The 24,284-nt window shown below is 47.2% G+C and overlaps 1 protein-coding gene across 6 annotated transcripts in view; it reads right to left on the reverse strand.

The window, feature by feature from the left end:
* IDE (insulin degrading enzyme) overlaps window positions 1–24,284 on the reverse strand; it is a 133,022-nt gene that overhangs the window by 102,594 nt on the left and 6,144 nt on the right. For 5 of the 6 annotated variants that reach the window (XM_063962047.1, XM_063962045.1, XM_063962043.1 and 2 more), the window contains exons 2-9: window positions 23,198–23,382; window positions 22,292–22,499; window positions 21,567–21,736; window positions 19,524–19,646; window positions 6,942–7,054; window positions 5,569–5,731; window positions 4,714–4,806; window positions 3,126–3,217 (exon numbers count right to left, since the gene is read on the reverse strand). In XM_063962047.1, the coding sequence (XP_063818117.1) occupies window positions 3,126–3,217; window positions 4,714–4,806; window positions 5,569–5,731; window positions 6,942–7,054; window positions 19,524–19,646; window positions 21,567–21,736; window positions 22,292–22,499; window positions 23,198–23,357 (1,122 nt within the window). In that variant the 5' untranslated portion in view covers window positions 23,358–23,382. Of the gene's footprint in view, window positions 1–3,125; window positions 3,218–4,713; window positions 4,807–5,568; window positions 5,732–6,941; window positions 7,055–19,523; window positions 19,647–21,566; window positions 21,737–22,291; window positions 22,500–23,197; window positions 23,383–23,460; window positions 23,535–24,284 lie in introns of all 6 variants that reach the window. The other variant, XM_063962046.1, reaches the window with a different exon arrangement.

Raw genomic sequence — 24,284 nt, forward strand, 5'->3', positions numbered from 1 at the left:
ACTGGCCCTTGTGGGTGGATGGTGCTGGGCGGCCGGACGGAGCGGCGGTCACCGTCTCTGTACTGAGACTGAGGGAGCGTCTGCGGCCGTATGGCGCTGGGCGGCCGGACGGAGCTGGGCGGCTGAACGGAGCGCTGGGACGGGCGGCTTGCAGACGTAGCGGCTGGGGCTTGGCGGGCGTATGAGCGGCGAAGCAGCATATTAACCCCAACATAGCGGGGCGGCAGCCTGCGCTGACCGCCCCGTTCCCCAGCCTACCTTGCTTGCTCCTGATCATGGCTGCGACGGGGCTTCTTATGTGTAAGCTCCGTCCAGTGATGTAACTCATGGCTGTGACGGGGCTTCTTCTGTGTAAGCTCCGTCCAGCTCTGTAGTCCTGGCTGCGACGGGGCTTCTATGTGTAAGCTCCGTCCAGCTTTCCAGTCAGCTTCCAGTGATCTAAGTCATGGCTGCGACGGGGCTTCTTCTGTGTAAGCTCCGTCCAGCTCTCTAGTCCAGGCTGCTCTATGCAAGAGCAGTGGGCTGCCTGTGGCTGTGAGGGTGCTCTTTGTGAGGACCGACACGCCATGCGCTGCCCGTGCAGCGGCACTATCCCGGACCCATGTTTTTCTTGAAACTGGGAAGGGATGTGCTATTAAAAAAAAAATTAAAATAAAAATGAAAAATTAATAAAATCTTCCAACAAGTGTGGGAATCCCACAAGCCGATGTTAGTGCTTTGAGCACAGAAAAAACACTGGGTTCGTACACTGAGGTACTCTGGGATATGGAGGGGTGGAGAGTTCTAAATTTAAATATTCAGTGCCTTTGTTCTGCTACGCCGTCCATATCCCAAGAGTACTCCAGTGACCCCTAGTGGATGAAAAAGAAAGTTGGCCTCTAGTATCAGCACTGTCCAGTCTCAAATTGCCACCACTCAGCCACCCTTGGGGACAGTATGCACCCAGCATTGGGAGAGGGGTGGGAATTACTCGTCAATTATGGACTCAATAGAGACATGCCTGTGATAGGCAGACTTGCAGCCAATCAAATTAGCGCCCATGCTTCAGTCACTGCAGAGAAGCGGCCGTGGACAGTCTTGATAGTGGCATTCTTGCAACATAATGATTACATTAAGTGCTTTCCAACTCACTATAGTTCTGCTCTGAAAGACAGACTGAGCCACAGCTTCTAGCCCAGGTAAATATATTCTTAATAAATTATAAAATGTATTTTCATTCACACGACTTGGACTTTAAAGTAAACTTTTTACATGCAAAGCACATGGGATTATTCAGAATTGGTCACATATTTTGCTATTTTAGCAAAATCGTCGACCACTAAAATTGTATGCTGCGTGCCATCCAGCAATTTGTGGCGCCGCTCAGTGATGCTATCGCTATTCAATAGCGATTGCATCTTTAAAACCTCAAATAGAGGTTGACCCTTGCCTACGCACAGGCGCACTGCCGCCTTGTTTCCAATCGCAGGTGACATAATCGGCGAGTTCTGAAAACGGCCATAACACGCCATCATTTCCTGGTCCGCACCCGCCTATGCAACGTCGCCGTCCCAAGACGCCTGTCAATCATGATGTGAACACATCCTTCCGGGATGCAATTGCATCATGATAGCCCACATTGCTCCCGCTGCGCGCACAGTGTTCCAAAAAATCACCAGTTTCAGTTTTTCAAACACTGCAACCAGGTCTGTATAGTTCCCACTATCCCATATTTGTTTACAGGTCTAAAGCAAAAGCACAAAAAATCCACTTTGTAAATGTAATGCAACAGAGAGCAATCGATTATGCGCTAACAACCTCGGATCGCATCTGTTTGATGTCACCACTACTGACTCTACTGAACAGAGAACAGTGGCGGTGCAGGAGGATGTGTTGCTATGGGGATTTGATGGTGTTGCTGTTGAGGTAAGGACATGTGTTGCTACATAGGATGGGCACAGACCTAATGGTGGCGCATTCCACTTTGCACATTGCACACCCATCAGCTTTATAGGGACCTTTCAACAATGCATTGTAAGTATATTACATATTTATGCTTGGGAGCTGGACACCAAGTGGCCAAAAGTCTACTTGCCCTCAATGTGGAGCTGAAAATGGATCCCTGGGGGTCTAGCTCTTTGTCCTGTCATGGATTCAAAACTGTGGATCCTTTAGGATCACTAACAAGGAGAATGAGGAGATACCCCCCTTCCCTCCCCCATGGCCTGAGAAACAATCATCCCATCTGATACCCTACAGGGCTTCCTCCACAGTAGTAAGGGACTGCAGTGTACTTTAGACTGTGTGTCAGCCTCCCAGGTACAAATCCAGAAGGCCCTGCATGAAAGGACTCCTGAGGCTCAAATTCAAGCCACACTGCAAACCCCAGATAGTCAAAGGCCTCATTGAATGCCTTACCAGTGATAGCAAATGCACTTTGGGTCTGTAAGGCTACAGAACCTCATCCAATTGTTCCAACCATCTCTCTGCGGTCTTACCTTACCAAAGCAGAATCTGAACAGAGTATAAGGGGTCCCTGGTACAGTGTAAACAGTCTTAATTGTGGTTTTAATTTTCCAAATTCTCGTTACAGCGTCAGAATGGTAGTGGTCTTGGATATTTGTGTTATGGGTTCATCCACCTTAGGCGTGATTTCCCATTTAACCATATCTTTGATGGAAAGATGATACATCAAGTGTAAACTGCAGGAAACCTGAGCTCTACTATCTTATGCCATCCTTCAGTAATCAGATCTAACCAACAGAGCAGATGTGCGGCCTGAGCCATTAGTGTGCCCTTAATGTGTTTCCATGTGTCATTTTTTTACCTCTAGCTCAGGGAATGTTACAAAATCTATTTTACTTTTTAGATTTTATTTCTGTTAACTTTTATTACTAGAATGTAGACCTTGGGGATACATCACAACTACCTTCTGTGGTCTCTAAGTAGAGCTAACACGCCAGCTCCAGTTGAAATATACAGTTACATTTTGCATTCTTTTTACACTGTGGTGATGATGCAATCAGGGGAACTATAGGACGCAGAAGCACTCTATCCTCTTTACACCGCACTTCGCACCTTTATGGCAGAGGAGCCACTACACAAGACGCACTAGCTGACAGATTACAATAGAGGTCAGTATGTACCTTGCACTCCTGGAACACCCATTCCTGAGGACCCTCACTTCTGAGTTTTTGGATGTACTGAAACATGTGGAAAATGATGTCATCCACGTGCACTACAAGAGACAGGCACACAGATTATACACCAGGAGAAAAGGAGGAAACACCACCCTGCAAAAGTGATTATATATATACTGCATTCCTTCATATAAAAGGGGGGGGGGCGGGGAGGAGGCAATTGTTAGCGCTGGCAGCTGTCTCTCCTGTGCACCCATCAGAGCTGTTAAATTGTTGCTACTGATTGGCGCAATGGCTGCCTGCACCTCTGGGGGTGACGAGCTGAAATGTGCAAAATGTGACCTGTTTGGTTGGCCAAATGGCACTTTTTGCAATCACGCACATTAGTTTAGTCGTGTTTGGCTGCTTTATGTAGCTAAACCTGACACTAATTGGTGCAATAAGCAGCATAAATTCAGTATCACCCCTGCCATCTCCAGTCACTTTAGATGGAAGATCGGGCAGCAATAACAGTTCAATTTTCACCAAAGAGTGGAATTTTCCAGTATGGGCAAATATTGCGTGCTCTCCTGCAGGGAATGGAGGTCAGTGGGTGCCTTATATCAGTAGTTCTCAAACTCTGGGGCAGATGTATTAACCTGCAGAAGGCATAAGGAAGTGATAAACCAGTGATATATGCAAGGTGATAAATGCACCAGCCAATCAGATACTAACTGTTAATTTACATATTGGAGCTGATTGGCTGGTGCATTTATCACCTTGCACATATCACTGGTTTATCACTTCCTTATGCCTTCTCCAGGTTAATACATCTGCCCCCCTGCCCTCAAGGCACACTAACAGTCCAGGATTTAAATATATCCATGCTTGTGCACAGGTGGTATAATCAAACAAAGATACTAATTAAATCATCTGTGCACAAGCATGGATCTCTTTAAAACCTGGATTGTAAAGCCCAATACACACTAGACGAGAAAGTAAAAGATCTCGCTCAGAAGGGCCAATCTGAGCGAGATCTTTTACAATCTCGTCCAGCGTGTACACTGTACAGTCAATGTTGTGAACGACCCCCTCCCTCGTCTGAACATTTACAGACGAGGGAGGTCCTTATTAAAACAGTTTGCTGCTTTCTTCTGTTCCTCCTAGTCTAATAATGCATCTTTGTTAGTATTCAACACTCCATTACAAATACATACTGCCCGCCACCAAAGATGGAATGCTGCAAGTGAAGACATAATTAGATCAGATTACTATAGATCATAATTTACCAGGATGAGTGTTTTAGGACCATGTGGAAGTCCGTCATGGCAATTAGAGCATTTCATGAAAAACACCATTTTGCAGAGCACCTCTTGCATCAGTGATGCCATCACGCATTCATGAAAATCAGCAAGGCCTACAACAAAATGGCTGCCTTCAGAGGCGTTTACACTAACACAATATTGCGGAATCCTGGTAATACTCTCAATCACCTGAGACAAAGACTCACATTCTCTCAACTCCAGTACTCCTATGAAACGTGTCAGTTCATGTCATAGGGAAACTTCATATCACTGTCTTATAAGGAAAGTGCACAATGTATTGCATGACTTACACAGGCCGTCTTCAGTCAGGTCCACATTAATAATGAAGAACATAAATCCTTTTGCACCCTCTTTTTGGCCTCCAACCAGAGTATTTACCCAACCTATTAAATAAAAAAAAAAAAAGAGGAATGTAAGAATACAGACAACATTATCTGTAACCGGAGAACTGGATGAATGAATGGTTTTATGCCAAGCTCTGCTGTAGTGAATATATCAAAATGGACATGGAATGTGGAAATCTATACTAAGAAGAGGAATGGCTGCATTATATTGCAGACACATTAATACAGCTTTAGTATGTACTCTATTAGCAGCTAAGGTCTCATTCGGACTTGGGAGCAAAGCAAAAAATAGGATATAAAATTAAATAAATATATATATATATATAACTTTGCACCTGGACAAAACCATGTTACATTCAAGGGGTTGTAAATACATTTATCATCGCATGCAGGGCAAATACTGTCTGCTTCTGCATGTAGCCCACAAATGCTGGACAGCTTTGTTTTTACACTGCAATTTAGATTTGACCCACCATATTATTGATTGCTGTAATAATGTTAATTTTTAACAAGGATACAAAATGTGGTGGAGTTTCCCTTTGATGTTGACCATCCCTTACACAGTGGAAGCAGACTGGCTGCAATCTTACGAATGAGCATGTAGTCCATCATCCACAGAAGTCAGGCATCATGGGTATGTCAGTGCCTCAGTGATACCACCGAGAGGCTGCCTACTGGAAGAGCACACAAACCTGATGCTTCAACTGTGTTTAGGAGACTATTCCACTTTAAGGAACACGTTACTGACATGTAACAATGTAGTAACAATGACAACAATCAGCAGTGGTACTTCTGTGTTACCTTTAGCTTTTAGTTCAGAAAGTAGACTTCCAGGGCCTTCATGACCAATAAGATGTCCGAGGTAATGACCTGGGTTAGACTTATAATATTTCTGGAGGTCAGGAATTGGAAAGGTGACATAGAGATTTCGGATGTCCTTAACAGGCACAATCTTGTACATTTTCTAAAAAAAACAATAAAAAACAAACAAAAACCACTCCAGGTCATTATCAAGTTCGTTTTAATTTCAAATGAATCAACTTATCAGTCAGGAATATTAAAGGCCACTACTGAAAACACTCGGCCATACACTAACTTTGTTGTACTACTTATCCGGGCAAGGCCTGGTTGAGGGGGCCTGGGTTAGCTGCCCATTGGGATGGGATGGGATGGGGTGGGTGAGAGAGAGAGAGAGAGACAGAGACAGAGAGAGAGAGAGAGAGAGGGCTGCTGATGTTTGGCGACAGCAGTCCGTCTCACCAGCCCACACTGCTCTGTGCTGGGCTACAGAAGGGACTCATCTCTCCCTCCATACATGATGTGCCACTGTGCCGCTGTACAGTGGACAGTGATAGTATGTAAGGAAGGACGGAATGCAGGGCGATCACACAGATTCCCCCCCATGGGTACACTGTATTGTTTCATTATTCTTTGGGGAAGGAGCATGGCCACACCTCCCCGTCTGGCCTGCCCCCCAACCAGCACCCTGTGTAGTTATCGCTATGCATTCAATGGGGAAGTAGACTAAATGTGAACTAATCGTTTTTATTATTCCCCTTTGTGTTTCACTACTGTACACATTTAATGGTGAATATATAAAAATATTCTTCTGATTAGACTTGCCTATTAAGGTTACGTGCAGAGCTCACTATTCAGTACAGTTCCCATTGTTTGGCTTTTATTTCTGCATAATCACTTTCCTCTCACAGAGGTCACCTGATAACTTATACTATTGCATACATGAGTGTCCTGTCGCAGCTTGTGCCGTCTTCCTGCTCACCATCTGCCACTTTCTACCACCAGGGACAGCAGGGTAGGAGACCGCTTTAGTCGTGGCTGTCCTCGTAGTGGCAGGGGTAATACCCCCATTTTAACTGGTCAGATTGAGCACAGTCCTTCCAGTTACCCGACAGCACTGCATGGTGGGCTTTAATATTTCTAATATTCTACATTAGTCAAACCACTGAAGAGCAGATATAGGTTTCATGTGTATGGCCAATTTAGTGTGGTCATTTGCTGACAACCAGCAGCTGAAGTCTTGTAACCAAGAGCAAAATATACGCGGTTCTTTCTGTTGACTTTAATCAAGTCACAGTGGGTCACTTGCATTTGGCAGCTGTCTGGTCACATCCTTGTCTTATTTTGCAGATGTTATCGGCACAGTGATCTCTCACCTGGAGATACGGCTTCTGGAAAGGATTGTCAGGGAATTCTGGCAGTGTGACATTTTTATGTTCTACTTCTGCAAACAGCTTCACCAGCAGCTCTGTCAGTTCATCCAGGGTTTCTGCATAAAGTAGAAGAGGAAAGTGGTCGCTGCCTTTTGTGTCTTATACTATACATAACTAACACACACTGTAGCTGTTGCACAATCCTGACGTCCCTCTGCTGTTACAAAGACATATTGATCTCCACCAAAGATGGAATGCGGAGATTGAGTACAGGTTCTCTTTATGTACTATGGGGGTCATTCCGAGTTGATCGCTCGATGCAGATTTTCGCAACGGAGCGATTAAAACTAAAACGCGCAGGCGCATGGTACGCAGTGCGCATGCGCTAAGTATTTTAACACAAAACTTAGTAGATTTACTCACGTCCGGACGAAGAATTTTCATCGTTGAAGTGATCGGAGTGTGATTGACAGGAAGTGGGTGTTTCTGGGCGGAAACTGCCCGTTTTCTGGGAGTGTGCGGAAAAACGCAGGCGTGTCAGGGAAAAACGCGGGAGTGTCTGGAGAAACGAGGGAGTGGCTGGCCGAACACAGGGCGTCTTTGTGACGTCAAACCAGGAACGAAACGGACTGAGCTGATCGCAATCTGTAAGTAGGTCTGGAGCTACTCAGAAACTGCTAAGAATTTTCTATTCGCAATATTGCTAATCTTTCGTTCGCTATTCTGCTAAGCTCAGATACACTCCCAGAGGGCGGCGGCCTAGCGTGTGCAATGCTGCTAAAATTTGCTAGCGAGCGAGCAACTCGGAATGACCCCCTATGTGCAACTTATCGGAAGAACCATGAAAACAGTGCTGCGTTATGTCACGTTCCCATGGTAGGCTGCCGACACTGTAACATCCAGAATAGTGTCTGAACCACCCAGGGGAAGATTGGGTATGCATGTTCTTACTCTGAGGGATAGATTTAGACGATTAAGACATGCATTTTTCAGTACAGGTTGAGTATCCCATATCCAAATATTCCGAAATACGGACTTTGAGTGAGAGTGAGATAGTGAAACCTTTGTTTTCTGATGGCTCAATATACACAAACTTTGTTTAATACACAAAGTTATTAAAAATATTGTATTAAATGAGCTTCAGGCTGTGTGTATAAGGTGTATATGAAACATAAATGAATTGTGTGAATGTAGACACACTTTGTTTACTGCACAAAGTTATAAAAAATAAGAATTTACTCACCGGTAATTCTATTTCTCGTAGTCCGTAGTGGATGCTGGGAACTCCGTAAGGACCATGGGGAATAGACGGGCTCCGCAGGAGACTGGGCACTCTAAAAGAAAGATTAAGTACTATCTGGTGTGCACTGGCTCCTCCCTATATGCCCCTCCTCCAGACCTCAGTTAAGGAAACTGTGCCCGGAAGAGCTGACACAACAAGGAAAGGATTTGGAATCCAGGGTAAGACTCATACCAGCCACACCAATCACACTGTACAACTTGTGATAACCATACCCAGTTAACAGTATGAACAACAACTGAGCCTCAGTAACAGATGGCTCATAACAATAACCCTTTAGTTAAGCAATAACTATATACATGTATTGCAGAGAGTCCGCACTTGGGACGGGCGCCCAGCATCCACTACGGACTACGAGAAATAGAATTACCGGTGAGTAAATTCTTATTTTCTCTGACGTCCTAGTGGATGCTGGGAACTCCGTAAGGACCATGGGGATTATACCAAAGCTCCCAAACGTGCGGGAGAGTGCGGATGACTCTGCAGCACCGAATGAGCAAAGGCAAGGTCCTCCTCAGTCAGGGTATCAAACTTGTAGAACTTAGCAAATGTGTTTGAACCCGACCAAGTAGCAGCTCGGCAAAGCTGTAAAGCCGAGACCCCTCGGGCAGCCACCCAAGAAGAGCCCACCTTCCTTGTGGAATGGGCTTTTACCGATTTAGGATGCGGTAACCCTGCCGCAGAATGAGCCTGCTGAATCGTGTTACAGATCCAGCGCGCAATAGTTTGCTTTGAAGCAGGAGCACCCAGCTTGTTGGGTGCATGCAGGATAAACAGCGAGTCAGTTTTCCTGACTCCAGCCGTCCTGGCTACATAGATTTTCAAACCCTAACTACATCCAGTAACTTGGAGTCCTCCAAGTCCCAAGTAGCCGCAGGCACCACAATAGGTTGGTTCAAATGAAACGCTGATACCACCTTAGGGAGAAATTGGGGACGAGTCCTCAATTCTGCCCTGTCCATATGGAAGATCAGATAAGGGCTTTTACATGACAAATCCGCCAATTCTGACACACGCCTAGCCGAAGCTAAGGCCAATAGCATGACCACTTTCCACGCGAGATATTTTAGCTCCACGGTCTTAAGTGGCTCAAACCAGTGGGATTTCAGGAAATCCAACACAACGTTAAGATCCCAAGGTGCCACTGGAGGCACAAAAATAAGAATTTACTTACCGATAATTCTATTTCTCGGAGTCCGTAGTGGATGCTGGGGTTCCTGAAAGGACCATGGGGAATAGCGGCTCCGCAGGAGACAGGGCACAAAAAGTAAAGCTTTAGGATCAGGTGGTGTGCACTGGCTCCTCCCCCCATGACCCTCCTCCAAGCCTCAGTTAGGTACTGTGCCCGGACGAGCGTACACAATAAGGAAGGATTTATGAATCCCGGGTAAGACTCATACCAGCCACACCAATCACACTGTACAACCTGTGATCTGAACCCAGTTAACAGTATGATAACAGCGGAGCCTCTGAAAGGATAGCTCACAACAATAATAACCCGATTTTTGTAACTATGTACAAGTAATGCAGATAATCCGCACTTGGGATGGGCGCCCAGCATCCACTACGGACTCCGAGAAATAGAATTATCGGTAAGTAAATTCTTATTTTCTCTATCGTCCTAGTGGATGCTGGGGTTCCTGAAAGGACCATGGGGATTATACCAAAGCTCCCAAACGGGCGGGAGAGTGCGGATGACTCTGCAGCACCGAATGAGAGAACTCCAGGTCCTCCTTAGCCAGGGTATCAAATTTGTAGGATTTTACAAACGTGTTTGCCCCTGACTAAATAGCCGCTCGGCAAAGTTGTAAAGCCGAGACCCCTCGGGCAGCCGCCCAAGATGAGCCCACCTTCCTTGTGGAATGGGCATTTACATATTTTGGCTGTGGCAGGCCTGCCACAGAATGTGCAAGCTGAATTGTATTACACATCCAACTAGCAAAAGTCTGCTTAAAAGCAAGAGCACCCAGTTTGTTGGGTGCATACAGGATAACAGCAAGTCAGTTTTCCTGACTCCAGCCGTCCTGGAACCTATATTTTCAGGGCCCTGACCACATCTAGCAACTTGGAGTCCTCCAAGTCCCTAGTAGGCGCAAGACACCCCAATAAGCTGGTTCAGGTGAAACACTGACACCACCTTAGGGAGAGAACTGGGGACGAGTCCGCAGCTCTGCCCTGTCCGAATGGACAAACAGATATGGGCTTTTTTGAGAAAAAAACCACCAATTTGACACTCGCCTGGTCCAGGCCAGGTCCAAGAGCATGTTCACTTTTCATGTGAGATGCTTCAAATCCACAGATTTGACTGGTTTTAAACCAATGTGTTTTGAGGAATCCCAGAACTACGTTGAGATCCCACAGTGCCACTGGAGGCACAAAAGGGGGTTGTATATGCAATACTCCCTTGACAAACTTCTGGACTTCAGGAACTGAAGCCAATTCTTTCTGGAAGAAAAATCGACAGGGCCGAAATTTGAACCTTAATGGACCCCAATTTGAGGCCCATAGACACTCCTGTTTGCAAGAAATGCAGGAATCGACCGAGTTGAAATTTCTTCGTGGGGCCTTCCTGGCCTCACACCACGCAACATATTTTCGCCACATGTGGTGATAATGTTGTGCGGTCACCTCCTTTCTGGCTTTGACCAGGGTAGGAATGACCTCTTCCTGAATGCCTTTTCCCTTAGGATCCGGCGTTCCACCGCCATGCCGTCAAACGCAGCTGCGGTAAGTCTTGGAACAGACATGGTACTTGCTGAAGCAAGTCCCTTCTTAGCGGCAGAGGCCATAAGTCCTCTGTGAGCATCTCTTGAAGTTCCGGGTACCAAGTCCTTCTTGGCCAATCCGGAGCCATGAGTATAGTTCTTACTCCTCTACGTCTTATAATTCTCAGTACCTTAGGTATGAAAAGCAGAGGATGGAACACATACACCGACTGGTACACCCACGGTGTTACCAGAACGTCCACAGCTATTGCCTGAGGGTCTCTTAACCGGGCGCAATACCTGTCCCGTTTTTTGTTCAGACGGGACGCCATCATGTCCACCTTTGGTAATTCCCAACGGTTTACAATTATGTGGAAAACTTCCCCATGAAGTTCCCACTCTGCCGGGTGGAGGTCGTGCCTACTGAGGAAGTCTGCTTCCCAGTTTCCATTCCCGGAATGAAACACTGCTGACAGTGCTATCACATGATTTTCCGCCCAGCGAAAAGTCCTTGCAGTTTTTGCCACTGCCCTCCTGCTTCTTGTGCCGCCCTGTCTATTTACGTGGGCGACTGCCGTGATGTTTTATCCCACTGGATCAATACCGGCTGACCTTGAAGCAGAGGTCTTGCTAAGCTTAGAGCATTATAATTTTACCCTTAGCTATATTTATGTGGAGAAAAATCTCCAGACTTGATCACACTCCCTGGAAATTTTTTCCTTGTGTGACTGCTCCCCAGCCTCTCGGGCTGGCCTCCGTGGTCACCAACATCCAAAACTGAATGCCGAATCTGCGGCCCTCTAGAAGATGAGCACTCTGTAACCACCACAGGAGAGACACCCTTGTCCTTGGATATAGGGTTATCCGCTGATGCATCTGAAGATGCGATCCGGACCATTTGTCCAGCAGATCCCACTGAAAAGTTCTTGCATGAAATCTGCCGACTGGAATTGCTTCGAAGGAAGTCACCATTTTTTTACCATGGCCCTTGTGCAATGATGCACTGATTTTAGGAGGTTCCTGACTAGCTCGGATAACTCCCTGGCTTTCTCTTCCGGGAGAAACACCTTTTTCTGGACTGTGTCCAGAATCATCCCTAAGCACAGGAGACTTGTTGTCGGGATCAGCTGCGATTTTGGAATATTTAGAATCCACCCCTGCTGTTGTAACAGTATCCGAGATAGTGCTACTCCGACCTCCAACTGTTCCCTGGACTTTGCCCTTATCAGGAGATCGTCCAAGTAAGGGATAATTAAGACGCCTTTTCTTCGAAGAAGAACCATCATTTCGGCCATTACCTTGGTAAAGACCCGGGGTGCCGTAGACAATCCAAACGGCAGCGTCTGAAACTGATAGTGACAGTTCTGTACCACGAACCTGAGGTACCCTTAGTGATAAGAGCAAATTTGGGACATGGAGGTAAGCATCCCTGATGTCTCGGGACACCAGATAGTCCCCTTCTTCCCGGTTCGTTATCACTGCTCTGAGTGACTCCATCTTGATTTGAACCTTTGTAAGTGTTCAAATTTTTTTAGATTTAGAATAGGTCTCACCTAGCCTTCTGGCTTCAGTACCACAATATAGTGTGGAATAATACCCCTTTTCTTGTTGTAGGAGGAGTAATTTAATTATCACCTGCTGGGAATACAGCTCGTGAATTTTTTCCCATACTGCCTCCTTGTCGGAGGGAGACCTTGGTAAAGCAGACTTCAGGAGCCTGCGCAGGGGAAACGTCTCGACATTCCAAACTGTACCCCTGGGATACTACTTGTAGGATCCAGGGGTCCTGTACGGTCTCAGCGTCATGCTGAGAGCTTGTCAGAAGCGGTGGAACGCTTCTGTTCCTGGGAATGGGCTGCCTGCTGCAGTCTTCTTCCCTTTCCTCTATCCCTGGGCAGATATGACTCTTATAGGGACGAAAGGACTGAAGCTGAAAAGACGGTGTCTTTTTCTGCAGAGATGTGACTTAGGGTAAAAACGGTGGATTTTCCAGCAGTTGCCGTGGCCACCAGGTCCGATGGACCGACCCCAAATAACTCCTCTTCCTTTATACGGCAATACACCTTTGTGCCGTTTGGAATCTGCATCACCTGACCACTGTCGTGTCCATAAACATCTTCTGGCAGATATGGACATCGCACTTACTCTTGATGCCAGAGTGCAAATATCCCTCTGTGCATCTCGCATATATAGAAATACATCCTTTAAATGCTCTATAGTCAATAAAATACTGTCCCTGTCAAGGGTATCAATATTTTTAGTCAGGGAATCCGACCAAGCCACCCCAGCTCTGCACATCCAGGCTGAGGCGATCGCTGGTCGCAGTATAACACCAGTATGTGTGTATATACTTTTTATGATATTTTTCCAGCCTCCTGTCAGCTGGCTCCTTGAGGACGGCCCTATCTATAGACGGTACCGCCACTTGTTCTGATAAGCGTGTGAGCGCCTTATCCACCCTAAGGGGTGTTTCCCAACGCGCCCTAACTTCATTTAATTTATCTGATTCAGGAAAAACTACGGTAGTTTTTTCACATCCCACATAATACCCTCTTTTGTGGTACTTGTAGTATCAGAAATATGTAACACCTCCTTCATTGCCCTTAACGTGTGGCCCTAATAAGGAATACGTTTGTTTATTCACCGTCGACACTGGATTCAGTGTCCCTGTCTGTGTCTGTGTCGACCGACTAAAGTAAACGGGCGTTTTAAAACCCCCGACGGTGTTTTTGAGACGTCTGGACCGGTACTAATTGTTTGTCGGCCGTCTCATGTCGTCAACCGACCTTGGCGCGTGTTGACATTATCACGTAATTCCCTAAATAAGCCATCCATTCCGGTGTCGACTCCCTAGAGAGTGACATCACCATTACAGGCAATTGCTCCGCCTCCTCACCAACATCGTCCTCATACATGTCGACACACACGTACCGACACACAGCACACACACACAGGGAATGCTCTGATAGAGGACAGGACCTACTTGCCCTTTGGAGAGACAGAGGGAGAGTTTGCCAGCACACACCAAAAACGCTATAATTATATAGGGACAACCTTATATAAGTGTTTTCCCTTATAGCATCTTTTTTATATATTTCTAACGCCAAATTAGTGCCCCCCCTCTCTGTTTTAACCCTGTTTCTGTAGTGCAGTGCAGGGGAGAGCCTGGGAGCCTTCCCTCCAGCCTTTCTGTGAGGGAAAATGGCGCTGTGTGCTGAGGAGATAGGCCCCGCCCCTTTTTCGGCGGCCTCGTCTCCCGCTCTTAACGGATTCTGGCAGGGGTTAAATATCTCCATATAGCCCCCGGAGGCTATATGTGAGGTATTTTTAGCCAAAAAAGGTTTTCATTTGCCTCCCAGGGCGCCCCCCTCCCAGCGCCCTGCACCCTCAGTGACTGCCGTGTGAAGTGTGCTGAGAGGAAAATGGCGCACAGCTGCAGTGCTGTGCGCTACCTTAAGAAGACTGAGGAGTCTTCTGCCGCCGATTCTGGACCTCTTCTCGTTTCAGCATCTGCAAGGGGGCCGGCGGCGAGGCTCCGGTGACCATCCAGGCTGTACCTGTGATCGTCCCTCTGGAGCTAATGTCCAGTAGCCAAAGAAGCCAATCCATCCTGCACGCAGGTGAGTTCACTTCTTCTCCCCTAAGTCCCTCGTTGCAGTGATCCTGTTGCCAGCAGGACTCACTGTAAAATAAAAAACCTAAGCTAAACTTTTCTAAGCAGCTCTTTAGGAGAGCCACCTAGATTGCACCCTTCTCGGCCGGGCACAAAAATCTAACTGAGGCTTGGAGGAGGGTCATGGGGGGAGGAGCCAGTGCACACCACCTGATCCTAAAGCTTTACTTTTTGTGCCCTGTCTCCTGCGGAGCCGCTATTCCCCATGGTCCTTTCAGGAACCCCAGCATCCACTAGGACGATAGAGAAAGGGGGCTGAATATGCAGCACTCCCTTAACAAACGTCTGAACTTCAGGCAGTGAAGCCAGTTCTTTTTGAAAGAAAATAGATAGGGCCGAAATCTGGACCTTTATGGACTCCAATTTTAGGCCCATAGTCACACCTGACTGTAGGAAGCGCAAAATCGCCCCAGCTGGAATTCCTCTGTTGGGGCCTTCCTGGCCTCACACCAGGCAACATATTTCCGCCATATGCGGTGATAATGATTTGCTGTCACATCCTTCCTAGCTTTTATCAGCGTAGGAATCACTTCATCTGGAATGCCCTACTCCGTTAGGATCCGGCGTTCAACCGCCATGCCGTCAAACGCAGCCGCGGTAAGTCTTGGAACAGACAGGGCCCCTGCTGTAACAGGTCCTGTCTGAGAGGCAGAGGCCATGGGTCCTCTGAGATCATTTCTTGTAGTTCTGGGTACCAAGTTCTTCTTGGCCAATCCGGAACGATGAGTATAGTTCTTACTCCTCTCTTTCTTACTATCCTCAGTACCTTGGGTATGAGAGGAAGAGGAGGGAATACATAAACCGACTGGTACACCCACGGTGTCACTAGCGCGTCCACAGCTATCGCCTGAGGGTCCCTTGACCTGGCGCAATATTTTTTTAGCTTTTTGTTGAGGCGGGACACCATCATGTCCACCTGTGGCCGTTCCCAACGGTTTACAATCTGCGTGATGACTGCTGGATGAAGTCCCCACTCTCCCGGATGGAGGTCGTGCCTGCTGAGAAAATCTGCTTCCCAGTTGTCCACTGCTGACAGTGCTAGCACGTGATTCTCCGCCCATCGGAGAATCCTTGTGGCTTCTGCCATCGCCATCCTGCTTCTTGTGCCGCCCTGGCGGTTTACATGGGCGACCGCCGTGATGTTGTCTGATTGAATCAGCACTGGTTGGTTTTGAAGCAGGGGCTCTGCTTGACTCAGGGCGTTGTAAATGGCCCTTAGTTCCAGTATATTTATGTGTAGTGAAGTCTCCTGACTTGACCACTGTCCTTGGAAGTTCCTTCCCTGAGTGATTGCCCCCCATCCTCGGAGGCTTGCATCCGTGGTCACCAGGGCCCAGTCCTGTATGCCGAATCTGCGGCCCTCGAGAAGATGAGCACTCTGCAGCCACCACAGCAGAGACACCCTGGCCCTTGGGGACAGGGTGATCAACCGATGCATCTGAAGATGCGATCCGGACCATTTGTCTAACAGATCCCACTGAAAGATCCTTGCATGGAACCTGCCGAAGGGAATTGCTTCGTAAGAAGCCACCATCTTTCCCAGGACTCGCGTGCAGTGATGCACCGACACCTGTTTTGGTTTCAGGAGGTCCCTGACCAGAGAGGACAATTCCTGGGCCTTCTCCACCGGGAGAAACACCTTCTTCTGTTCTGTGTCCAGAATAATGCCCAGGAAAAGCAGATGCGTCGCAGGAATCAGCTGCAACTTTGGGATATTCAGAATCCAGCCGTGCTGTTGCAACACTTCCCGAGAGAGTGCTACGCTGACTAACAACTGCTCTCTGGACCTCGCCTTTATAAGGAGATCGTCCAAGTACGGGATAATTATAACTCCCTTCTTCCGAAGGAGTATCATCATTTCGGCCATTACCTTGGTAAATACTCTCGGTGCCGTGGACAGACCAAACGGCAACGTCTGGAATTGGTAATGACAATCCTGTACCACAAACCTGAGGTACTCCTGGTGAGGTGGGTAAATGGGGACATGCAAGTAAGCATCCTTAAAGTCCAGCGACACCATAAAATCCCCCCCTTCCAGGCTTGCAATTACCGCCCTGAGCGATTCCATTTTGAACTTGAACTTCCTTATATAAGTGTTCAAGGATTTTAAATTCAGAATGGGTCTCACCGAACCGTCTGGTTTCGGTACCACAAACATTGTGGAATAGTAACCCCGTCCCTGTTGAAGGAGGGAAACCTTGATTATCACCTGCTGGAGGTACAGCTTGTGAATTGCCGCCAGTACTACCTCCCTTTCCCTGGGAGCAGCTGGCAAGGCTGATTTGAGGTAACGGCGAGGGGGAGTCGCCTCGAACTCCAGCTTGTATCCCTGAGATACAATTTGTACAGCCCAGAGATCCACTTGTGAGCGTACCCACTGGTTGCTGAAGTTTCGGAGACGCGCCCCCACTGCACCCGGCTCCGCCTGTGGAGCCCCAGCGTCATGCGGTGGACTTAGAGGAAGCGGGGGAGGATTTTTGTTCCTGGGAACTGGCTGCCTGGTGCAGCTTCTTTCCTCTACCCCTGCCTCTGGGCAGAAAGGATGCGCCTCTGATCCGCTTGCCTTTCTGAGGCCGAAAGGACTGTACATGATAATACGGTGCTTTCTTAGGCTGTGAGGGAACCTGAGGAAAAAAGTTGACTTCCCGGCTGTTGCCGTGGATACGAGGTCCGAGAGACCGTCCCCAAACAATTCCTCACCGTTATAAGGCAAAACCTCCATGTGTCTTTTAGAATCAGCGTCACTTGTCCACTGCCGAGTCCATAATACTCTACTGGCAGAAATGGACATTGCATTAATTCTAGATGCCAGCAGGCAAATGTCCCTCTGTGCATCCCGCATATATAAGACAACGTCTTTTATATGTTCTATGGTTAGCAAAATAGTATCCCTGTCGAGGGAATCAATGTTGTCTGACAGGGAATCAGACCATGCGGCTGCAGCACTACACATCCATGCTGAAGCAATAGCAGGTCTCAGTATAGTACCTGAGTGTGTATACACAGACTTCAGGATAGCTTCCTGCTTTCTATCCGCAGGCTCCTTTAGGGCGGCCGTATCCTGAGACGGCAGTGCCACCTTTTTTGATAAGCGTGTGAGCGCCTTGTCCACCCTAGGGGATGTTTCCCAACGTAACCTGTCCGTTGGCGGGAAAGGGTACGCCATCAGTAACCTCTTAGAAATCACTAGTTTCTTATCGGGGTTACTCCATGCTTCCTCACACAATTCATTTAATTCATCAGATGGGGGAAAAGTCACTGGCTGCTTTTTCTCCCCAAACATAATACCCTTCTTGGTAGTAACCGGGTTAACATCAGAAATGTGCAATACATTTTTCATTGCAGTAATCATGCATCGGATGGCTTTTGTAGACTGTGCATTTGTCTCATCCTCATCTACACTGGAGTCAGACTCCGTGTCGACATCTGTGTCTACCATCTGAGCTAGCGGGCGTTTATGAGCCCCTGATGGCCTCTGAGACGCCTGGGCAGGCGCGGGCTGAGATCCCGGCTGTCCCAAGGCTGCTGCGTCATCGAACCTTTTATGTAAGGAGTTGACACGGTCTGTTAAGACCTTCCACATATCCATCCAATCCGGTGTCGGCCCCGTCGGGGGCGACACCACACTTATTTGCCCTTGCTCCGCCTCCACGTAACCCTCCTCATCAAATATGTCGACACAGCCGTACCGACACACCGCACACACACAGGGAATGCTCTGACTGAGGACAGGACCCCACAAAGTCCTTTGGGGAGACAGAGAGAGAGTATGCCAGCACACACCACAGCGCTATATAACACATGGATTTACACTATAATGAGTGATTTTTCCCAATAGCTGCTTATCATCTTATTTGCGCCTAAATTTATGTGCCCCCCCTCTCTTTTTTTACCCTTCTTGTACAGGATACTGCAGGGGAGAGCCTGGGGAGCGTCATTCCAGCGGAGCTGTGAAGAGAAAATGGCGCTGGTGTGCTGAGGAAGAAGGCCCCGCCCCCTCAGCGGCGGGCTTCTCCCGCGTTTTGTATAGCTTAATGGCGGGGTTTTTTACACATATACAGTTTTCCAGACTGTATTATGTGTGTTTTGTGCCAAAAGGTATTCTTATTGCTGCCCAGGGCGCCCCCCCCCCCAGCGCCCTGCACCCTACAGTGACCGGAGTGTGTGGTGTGCAGTGGGAGCAATGGCGCACAGCTGCAGTGCTGTGCGCTACCTTAATGAAGACCGGAGTCTTCTGCCGCCGATTTCATCTCCTTCTCTTCTGTCTTCTGGCTCTGCAAGGGGGACGGCGGCGCGGCTCCGGGAACGGACGATCGAGGTTAGGCCCTGTGTTCGAACCCTCTGGAGCTAATGGTGTCCAGTAGCCTAAGAAGCACAAGCTAGCTGCACGCAGGTAGGTTTGCTTCTCTCCCCTCAGTCCCTCGTAGCAGTGAGTCTGTTGCCAGCAGATCTCACTGAAAATAAAAAACCTAACAAATACTTTCTTTCTAGCAAGCTCAGGAGAGCCCACTAGGAGCACCCAGCTCTGGCCGGGCACAGATTCTAACTGAGGTCTGGAGGAGGGGCATAGAGGGAGGAGCCAGTGCACACCAGATAGTACCTAATCTTTCTTTTAGAGTGCTCAGTCTCCTGCGGAGCCCGTCTATTCCCCATGGTCCTTACGGAGTTCCCAGCATCCACTAGGACGTCAGAGAAAATATAGGCAAAAATTACCTTCAGGCTGTATGTATAAAGTGTATATGTAACATAAATGCATTCTGTGCTTAGACTTAGGTCCCATCACCATGATATCTCATTATGGTATACAATTATTCCAAAATACGGAAAAATCCGATATCCAAAATACCTCTGGTCCCAAGCATTTTGGATAAGGGATGCTCAACCTGTATAGTCCAAATATATTTTACCTCTTCCAAGTACACAGATACACATGAGGTTAGAGGAGTAATACGTAGAGTGGAATTTAAGCAGCTCTTGCCGAACATCTATTCCTTCTTGTGTAGGCCTGGTTTCAAGAGTAAGCCTATTGCCTGAAAGCAGATAGAAACATAATTAAGTGATTTCCTACTACAAGACTGAAGTGTTTCATATGCACAAATACAGGGCAGCGGGTAAGTGTGTAATATTAGGGAGATTAAATAGTTTAATAAAATACATAGACAAGATAGTCCTTCCATTTTTACTTGTTCTGTACTTTGTTTACAGAGAATCACTATGTCACACAGCGCTTTTCACATCAGTCCCTGCCCGGTTGCAGCTTACAGTCTAAATTGCCTACCAGGTCCTCACACTGGGAGTTAGCAGATCCTAAACATGTGCTTTTATTTAGTTGGGCAGGCTCTACCTATCTATACATCTGGCATGCACTATAGTACTCATTACTCAGGCCAACCGTGACTAATGGTCTAATGCAGATTTGTAAGCAAACTCAATGGTCTGCGATGATTGAGGGTCTGCGCAGGTGCAAGACCCACAAGCTGCAGCATGGTTAACATGCTGCAGTGTTTAAGGGGTAGTATCTGGCACAGTTCTACAAATTGGGGTGGCGGTCGGGGGGGGGGTCATCCCCGTTTTGAAGGCATGATGAGTCTAGGGACTTCCTGGACCCAGGCTACACCTTACGTAAGCGGGCCGGTGCCTGGAGGGTTAGTGTTATAATACGAGGGTGGGATTGTATGGATACCCAACCCACTGAAATGTGTCTGGTTTACAGCAAGTCACATGGTCACCTACAGTGTAGCATAAGTGCAGCTCTGTATGAGATACATTTGTGCAAACACGCCTCCACTAGTACTCATCCTAAGCTGGAACACATTACCCACCCCATGTGCAGGAGGCGCAAATGGCAAACTCTCACTAATCTGCAGGATGTGAAGAAGGAATTCACGCACGTCCCACTCTACTTCAGGGACTTAGTGGTAGATGTATGAAGGGTCGTTATGGGGTAAAGTGGTATCAGTGCATGTGAAATGCACTGGTACCGCTTTTCCCAAAAGTATGAATGCGGAGATGTATTGGTAATGACATTGGCACTATGCGCCCCAGTCTTTATCTGTACTGCTATCTACAAGATAGCTCGCTGATATGCCAGCAGATGTATGAACGGTCAGTGGCACTGACCTATCTGACAACTGCAGCTATTATCATTGCCGCACAGCGCAACAGCCAGGTATTGTGCAGACAAACAGAAGTGGGGTTTTTTTTTTAAATAGAGCCGCGGTGGCCGCTGGGGGATTTCTGACCCGCACATGCACAGAATGTATGCAGCGCCAGTCAGTGACAGCAGGAACAAGGAAGAGGGAGAGTGTACTTCAGCAAATAGGTACTTTAACGCTCTCCCTCTTCAGCAAACTAGTTATTAATACATGTTGCTGTAATCTGGACCTGCTTCACTGTGATCAGGAGGTGAAGCGGGTCTGCACACTCATATCTCTGATCCTTAGTGCTGTATAACTCCCCTTCTCCCAGTTGTCAACATGGAGAATAGTAGCGTTGTGGTGATATAGGCAATTTCTCCCCTGGTGGTCCCTGGTATAGAACCATATGGCTACAGTAGCTATGGGTAGTAGTACTTATATTTTAGCGGTTATTCTTCAATTTGAATTTGGTTTCTGGAACCTGATTTGTAGTGAACTACAAATTTGCTAACCACTAGTAAAGCCAGCTTGTCAGATATGTATTCCGCCTTCAAGAAGTCAGATACATTTTTATATATTTTTGCCAACATGTATTTGTTGTAGATGTACAAGTTTTGCTGAAAGGCCAGGATACCTCCAAGACTGTCCTCAGGTCCGATTAGAATTAGAGTGCAGAGTAAAGTACTGGAAGCGGCTCAGGGACCGAACATACTCAGCATGGCTCCTGAGAAGGAGTGATTAGAATAAAGTACTGGAAGCGGCTCAGGGACCGAACATACTCAGCATGGCTCCTGAGAAGGAGTGATTACTCACCTGTTCCAAATTTATGGAACGGATGTTTGGGGTTTCCTGTGGCTTTCTCCAGCTGAAAGAGTCGCCAGGCATCGTTCATCAAGTTCTTCTCATGTTCAGAATCCACAGCGTTCACCTCTCTGTCCTTACAGCTCTCATCAAACAGAGGGCCAAGGAAAAACTGGGCAAACCTGAAACACAAGGAAATAAAACAGAACACGGTTTGTTAGTACTAAAATTATATTCTCACTCATCACTGATTACAGATTTTTACCTTCCTATTATTTGCCCCCAGTGGTGTTGTTATATTAAATTACCCCATTTAAAAAGAGATCACATGACTTGTCTTATCCGCATTTACTTTTCTAGATCCCATGATATCTTCATGTAAAATCCTCAAATTTTAGATTTACGTATTAAATTGGCTCCCAGCTATGTGTTTTATAGCCTTACAGACAGGAAGCCTGGTGTGCAGAGAAAATTAAAATGCATCTTGGCATACTATCACATATAGGGCCAAATTCAATTAGCCCCATTAATTTAACGGGGGTGAAAAAGGTGGTAGCCTGGGGCTTTAACACATGTGGCTAAACAATTGTGGTCCCAGTATGTTACCATTGCTAACTGAATCCCCCCCATAGAGTTCTCGTTAGTTTCTGAAACCTTTGTCTACATAACCATATGCTATCTCCAGCTCGCTTACAAAGAAAAGGAACCAGAATGCAGTGCTTCCACATCTGCTGTACCTGTCCAGTGCTCCCTCCAGGTGCTCATGTGACACATCGAAGTAGTAGTTAGTGTGTTCTCCGCTGGTGAAGGCGTTGGAGCTCCCTGCATGCTCGCTTAGGAACTGTCTGTACTCGTTCTCATGGGGGTATTTCTTTGTGCCCAAGAACAACATATGCTCACAGAAGTGAGCTAGCCCAGGAAGGTTGTCTGGGTCAGAGAGGGATCCTGTGGGGAAACAGCATGTTACAAATGGTGTCTCAATATACCATATAATGATATCCCCACTAGTGCAGACTGCAACTGCCCATGTGCAGTATCAAATATCCATATTATGCTTTATATCTATCTTTGTTTCCCCTTATTGATAGAGAATATCAGTACAGGACCTCTGACTGACCATCCCTAATGCAGAGATCTGGGCCGGAGCAATGTGGGTGGGTGGTGATAACAGATTGCGGAGAACTCCTTAAACCAGTGGAGATCCACAATTATATCTGACAATATGTCAGCAGTGAACTACTGGATGCGAGACACCCAGGGACTGATGTCCCTGCAGCCAGGACTCGGGCTCCAAACCACGCAGGGTGGGACCGAGTCCCCACTGCAGCTCCCACATAGCAGCCTGGCAGGGGCAAACTGCCAGAAAATGAAAGATATCTCTGGGGCTCCAGAGGAAGTGACTGGCTCTCCCAGGCACATTTCTAAAACTGGTCTGGGGAGGGGTATAGAGGGGGAGGAGCCAGTCACACACATACATTTTTTTTAAAGTGCTGGCTCACCTGATCACCCAATCTATACCCCATAGTGCTGAACTCCAGCGTCCCCTATGGATGATAGACAAACTAAGCATATAAATACAGAAGAAACCTTAGGGGAATAAGTAGACGGGGCCGGCTCACAGACTGGCTGAAAAAATATCATACCAATGTAGACATCCAGAGCAGAAGAAGATTTGTCAGTTGTGGGGTCACTGATGAGGACGGCTTTTATCCCATTTACAAACTCAACACCACGATATTCTCTCTTGTCTTCGGGAGACTTGACAATGTCATTTACAACTCGTTTGATCACGAGGGAGTTCATCTTGCTGCAGGTTGTAGTCTGAAATCTGGTAAGAGACGCATAATTAAGTAAAAGAAAACAGAAAAATTATATTAAGTGAAAACACACACACACACACATTTACCATCAATGTGCTCCCCAGGGCCTTTTCGCTGGGCACTTTTCTGACACCGGCCGGCACCCTGGGCCCGACATGACCTGCATAGTATACTGGCATCAGCTCACTGCACAGAGCCTTCCCCACCAGCAGGAGTATCCCAGCCACCCCCTCCACTGGAGGCGAATGTTGCAGACTCACAGCCTCCCCATCTACTGCCAAACAGTAAGTGCACAATGGGCTGCTGCTTACCTCCTGTGATAAGGTTATGTCAAAGACCCCCCTCACCCTGGTCCTCGATTTCCACGGCTAGCTCATAATGCCACCCAGTATAAAATAATTCTGGGTAGAACACGGACCGTTTTATATGAATAAATAAAATGAATAAACATGTATGTATCTCCACATCTGTGTGGCTTATTAGCTATTTGATGCGGTGACATCGAACAAGATGCACATTAGAATACTGGAGGAATATTTTTAAAGAGGAGGTTATCAATTCCAGGAGCTGCCAAAACCATGTAACTGATACGCACATGTTCAGGAGTCTGGATACAAAGATCATAAGTCGGTTTAAAAATGACGTCTTAATTGATTCCACAATAATTCCCTTGAGCAAATAATGACTAAACAGAATGCTGATAATCACTAAGCTCAGAGCTCACCTCTGCCAGAATCCACACCAGAGCATCATATAATGTCAAGAGTACAGTAAACAGGCAGAGTACATGCAGGTACCGGGCCCCGACCCCACGATTCTAGGCAGTATTAAAAACGATGGCTGCTGCAGCAATATAGTGGCTGGCATGCATAATTAGGTGGTAAATGACTCCTACCCGGCTGCCCCTAGG

Source organism: Pseudophryne corroboree, chromosome 3 (genome assembly GCF_028390025.1).
Source record: "Pseudophryne corroboree isolate aPseCor3 chromosome 3, aPseCor3.hap2, whole genome shotgun sequence".
Lineage (NCBI taxonomy): Eukaryota > Metazoa > Chordata > Amphibia > Anura > Myobatrachidae > Pseudophryne > Pseudophryne corroboree.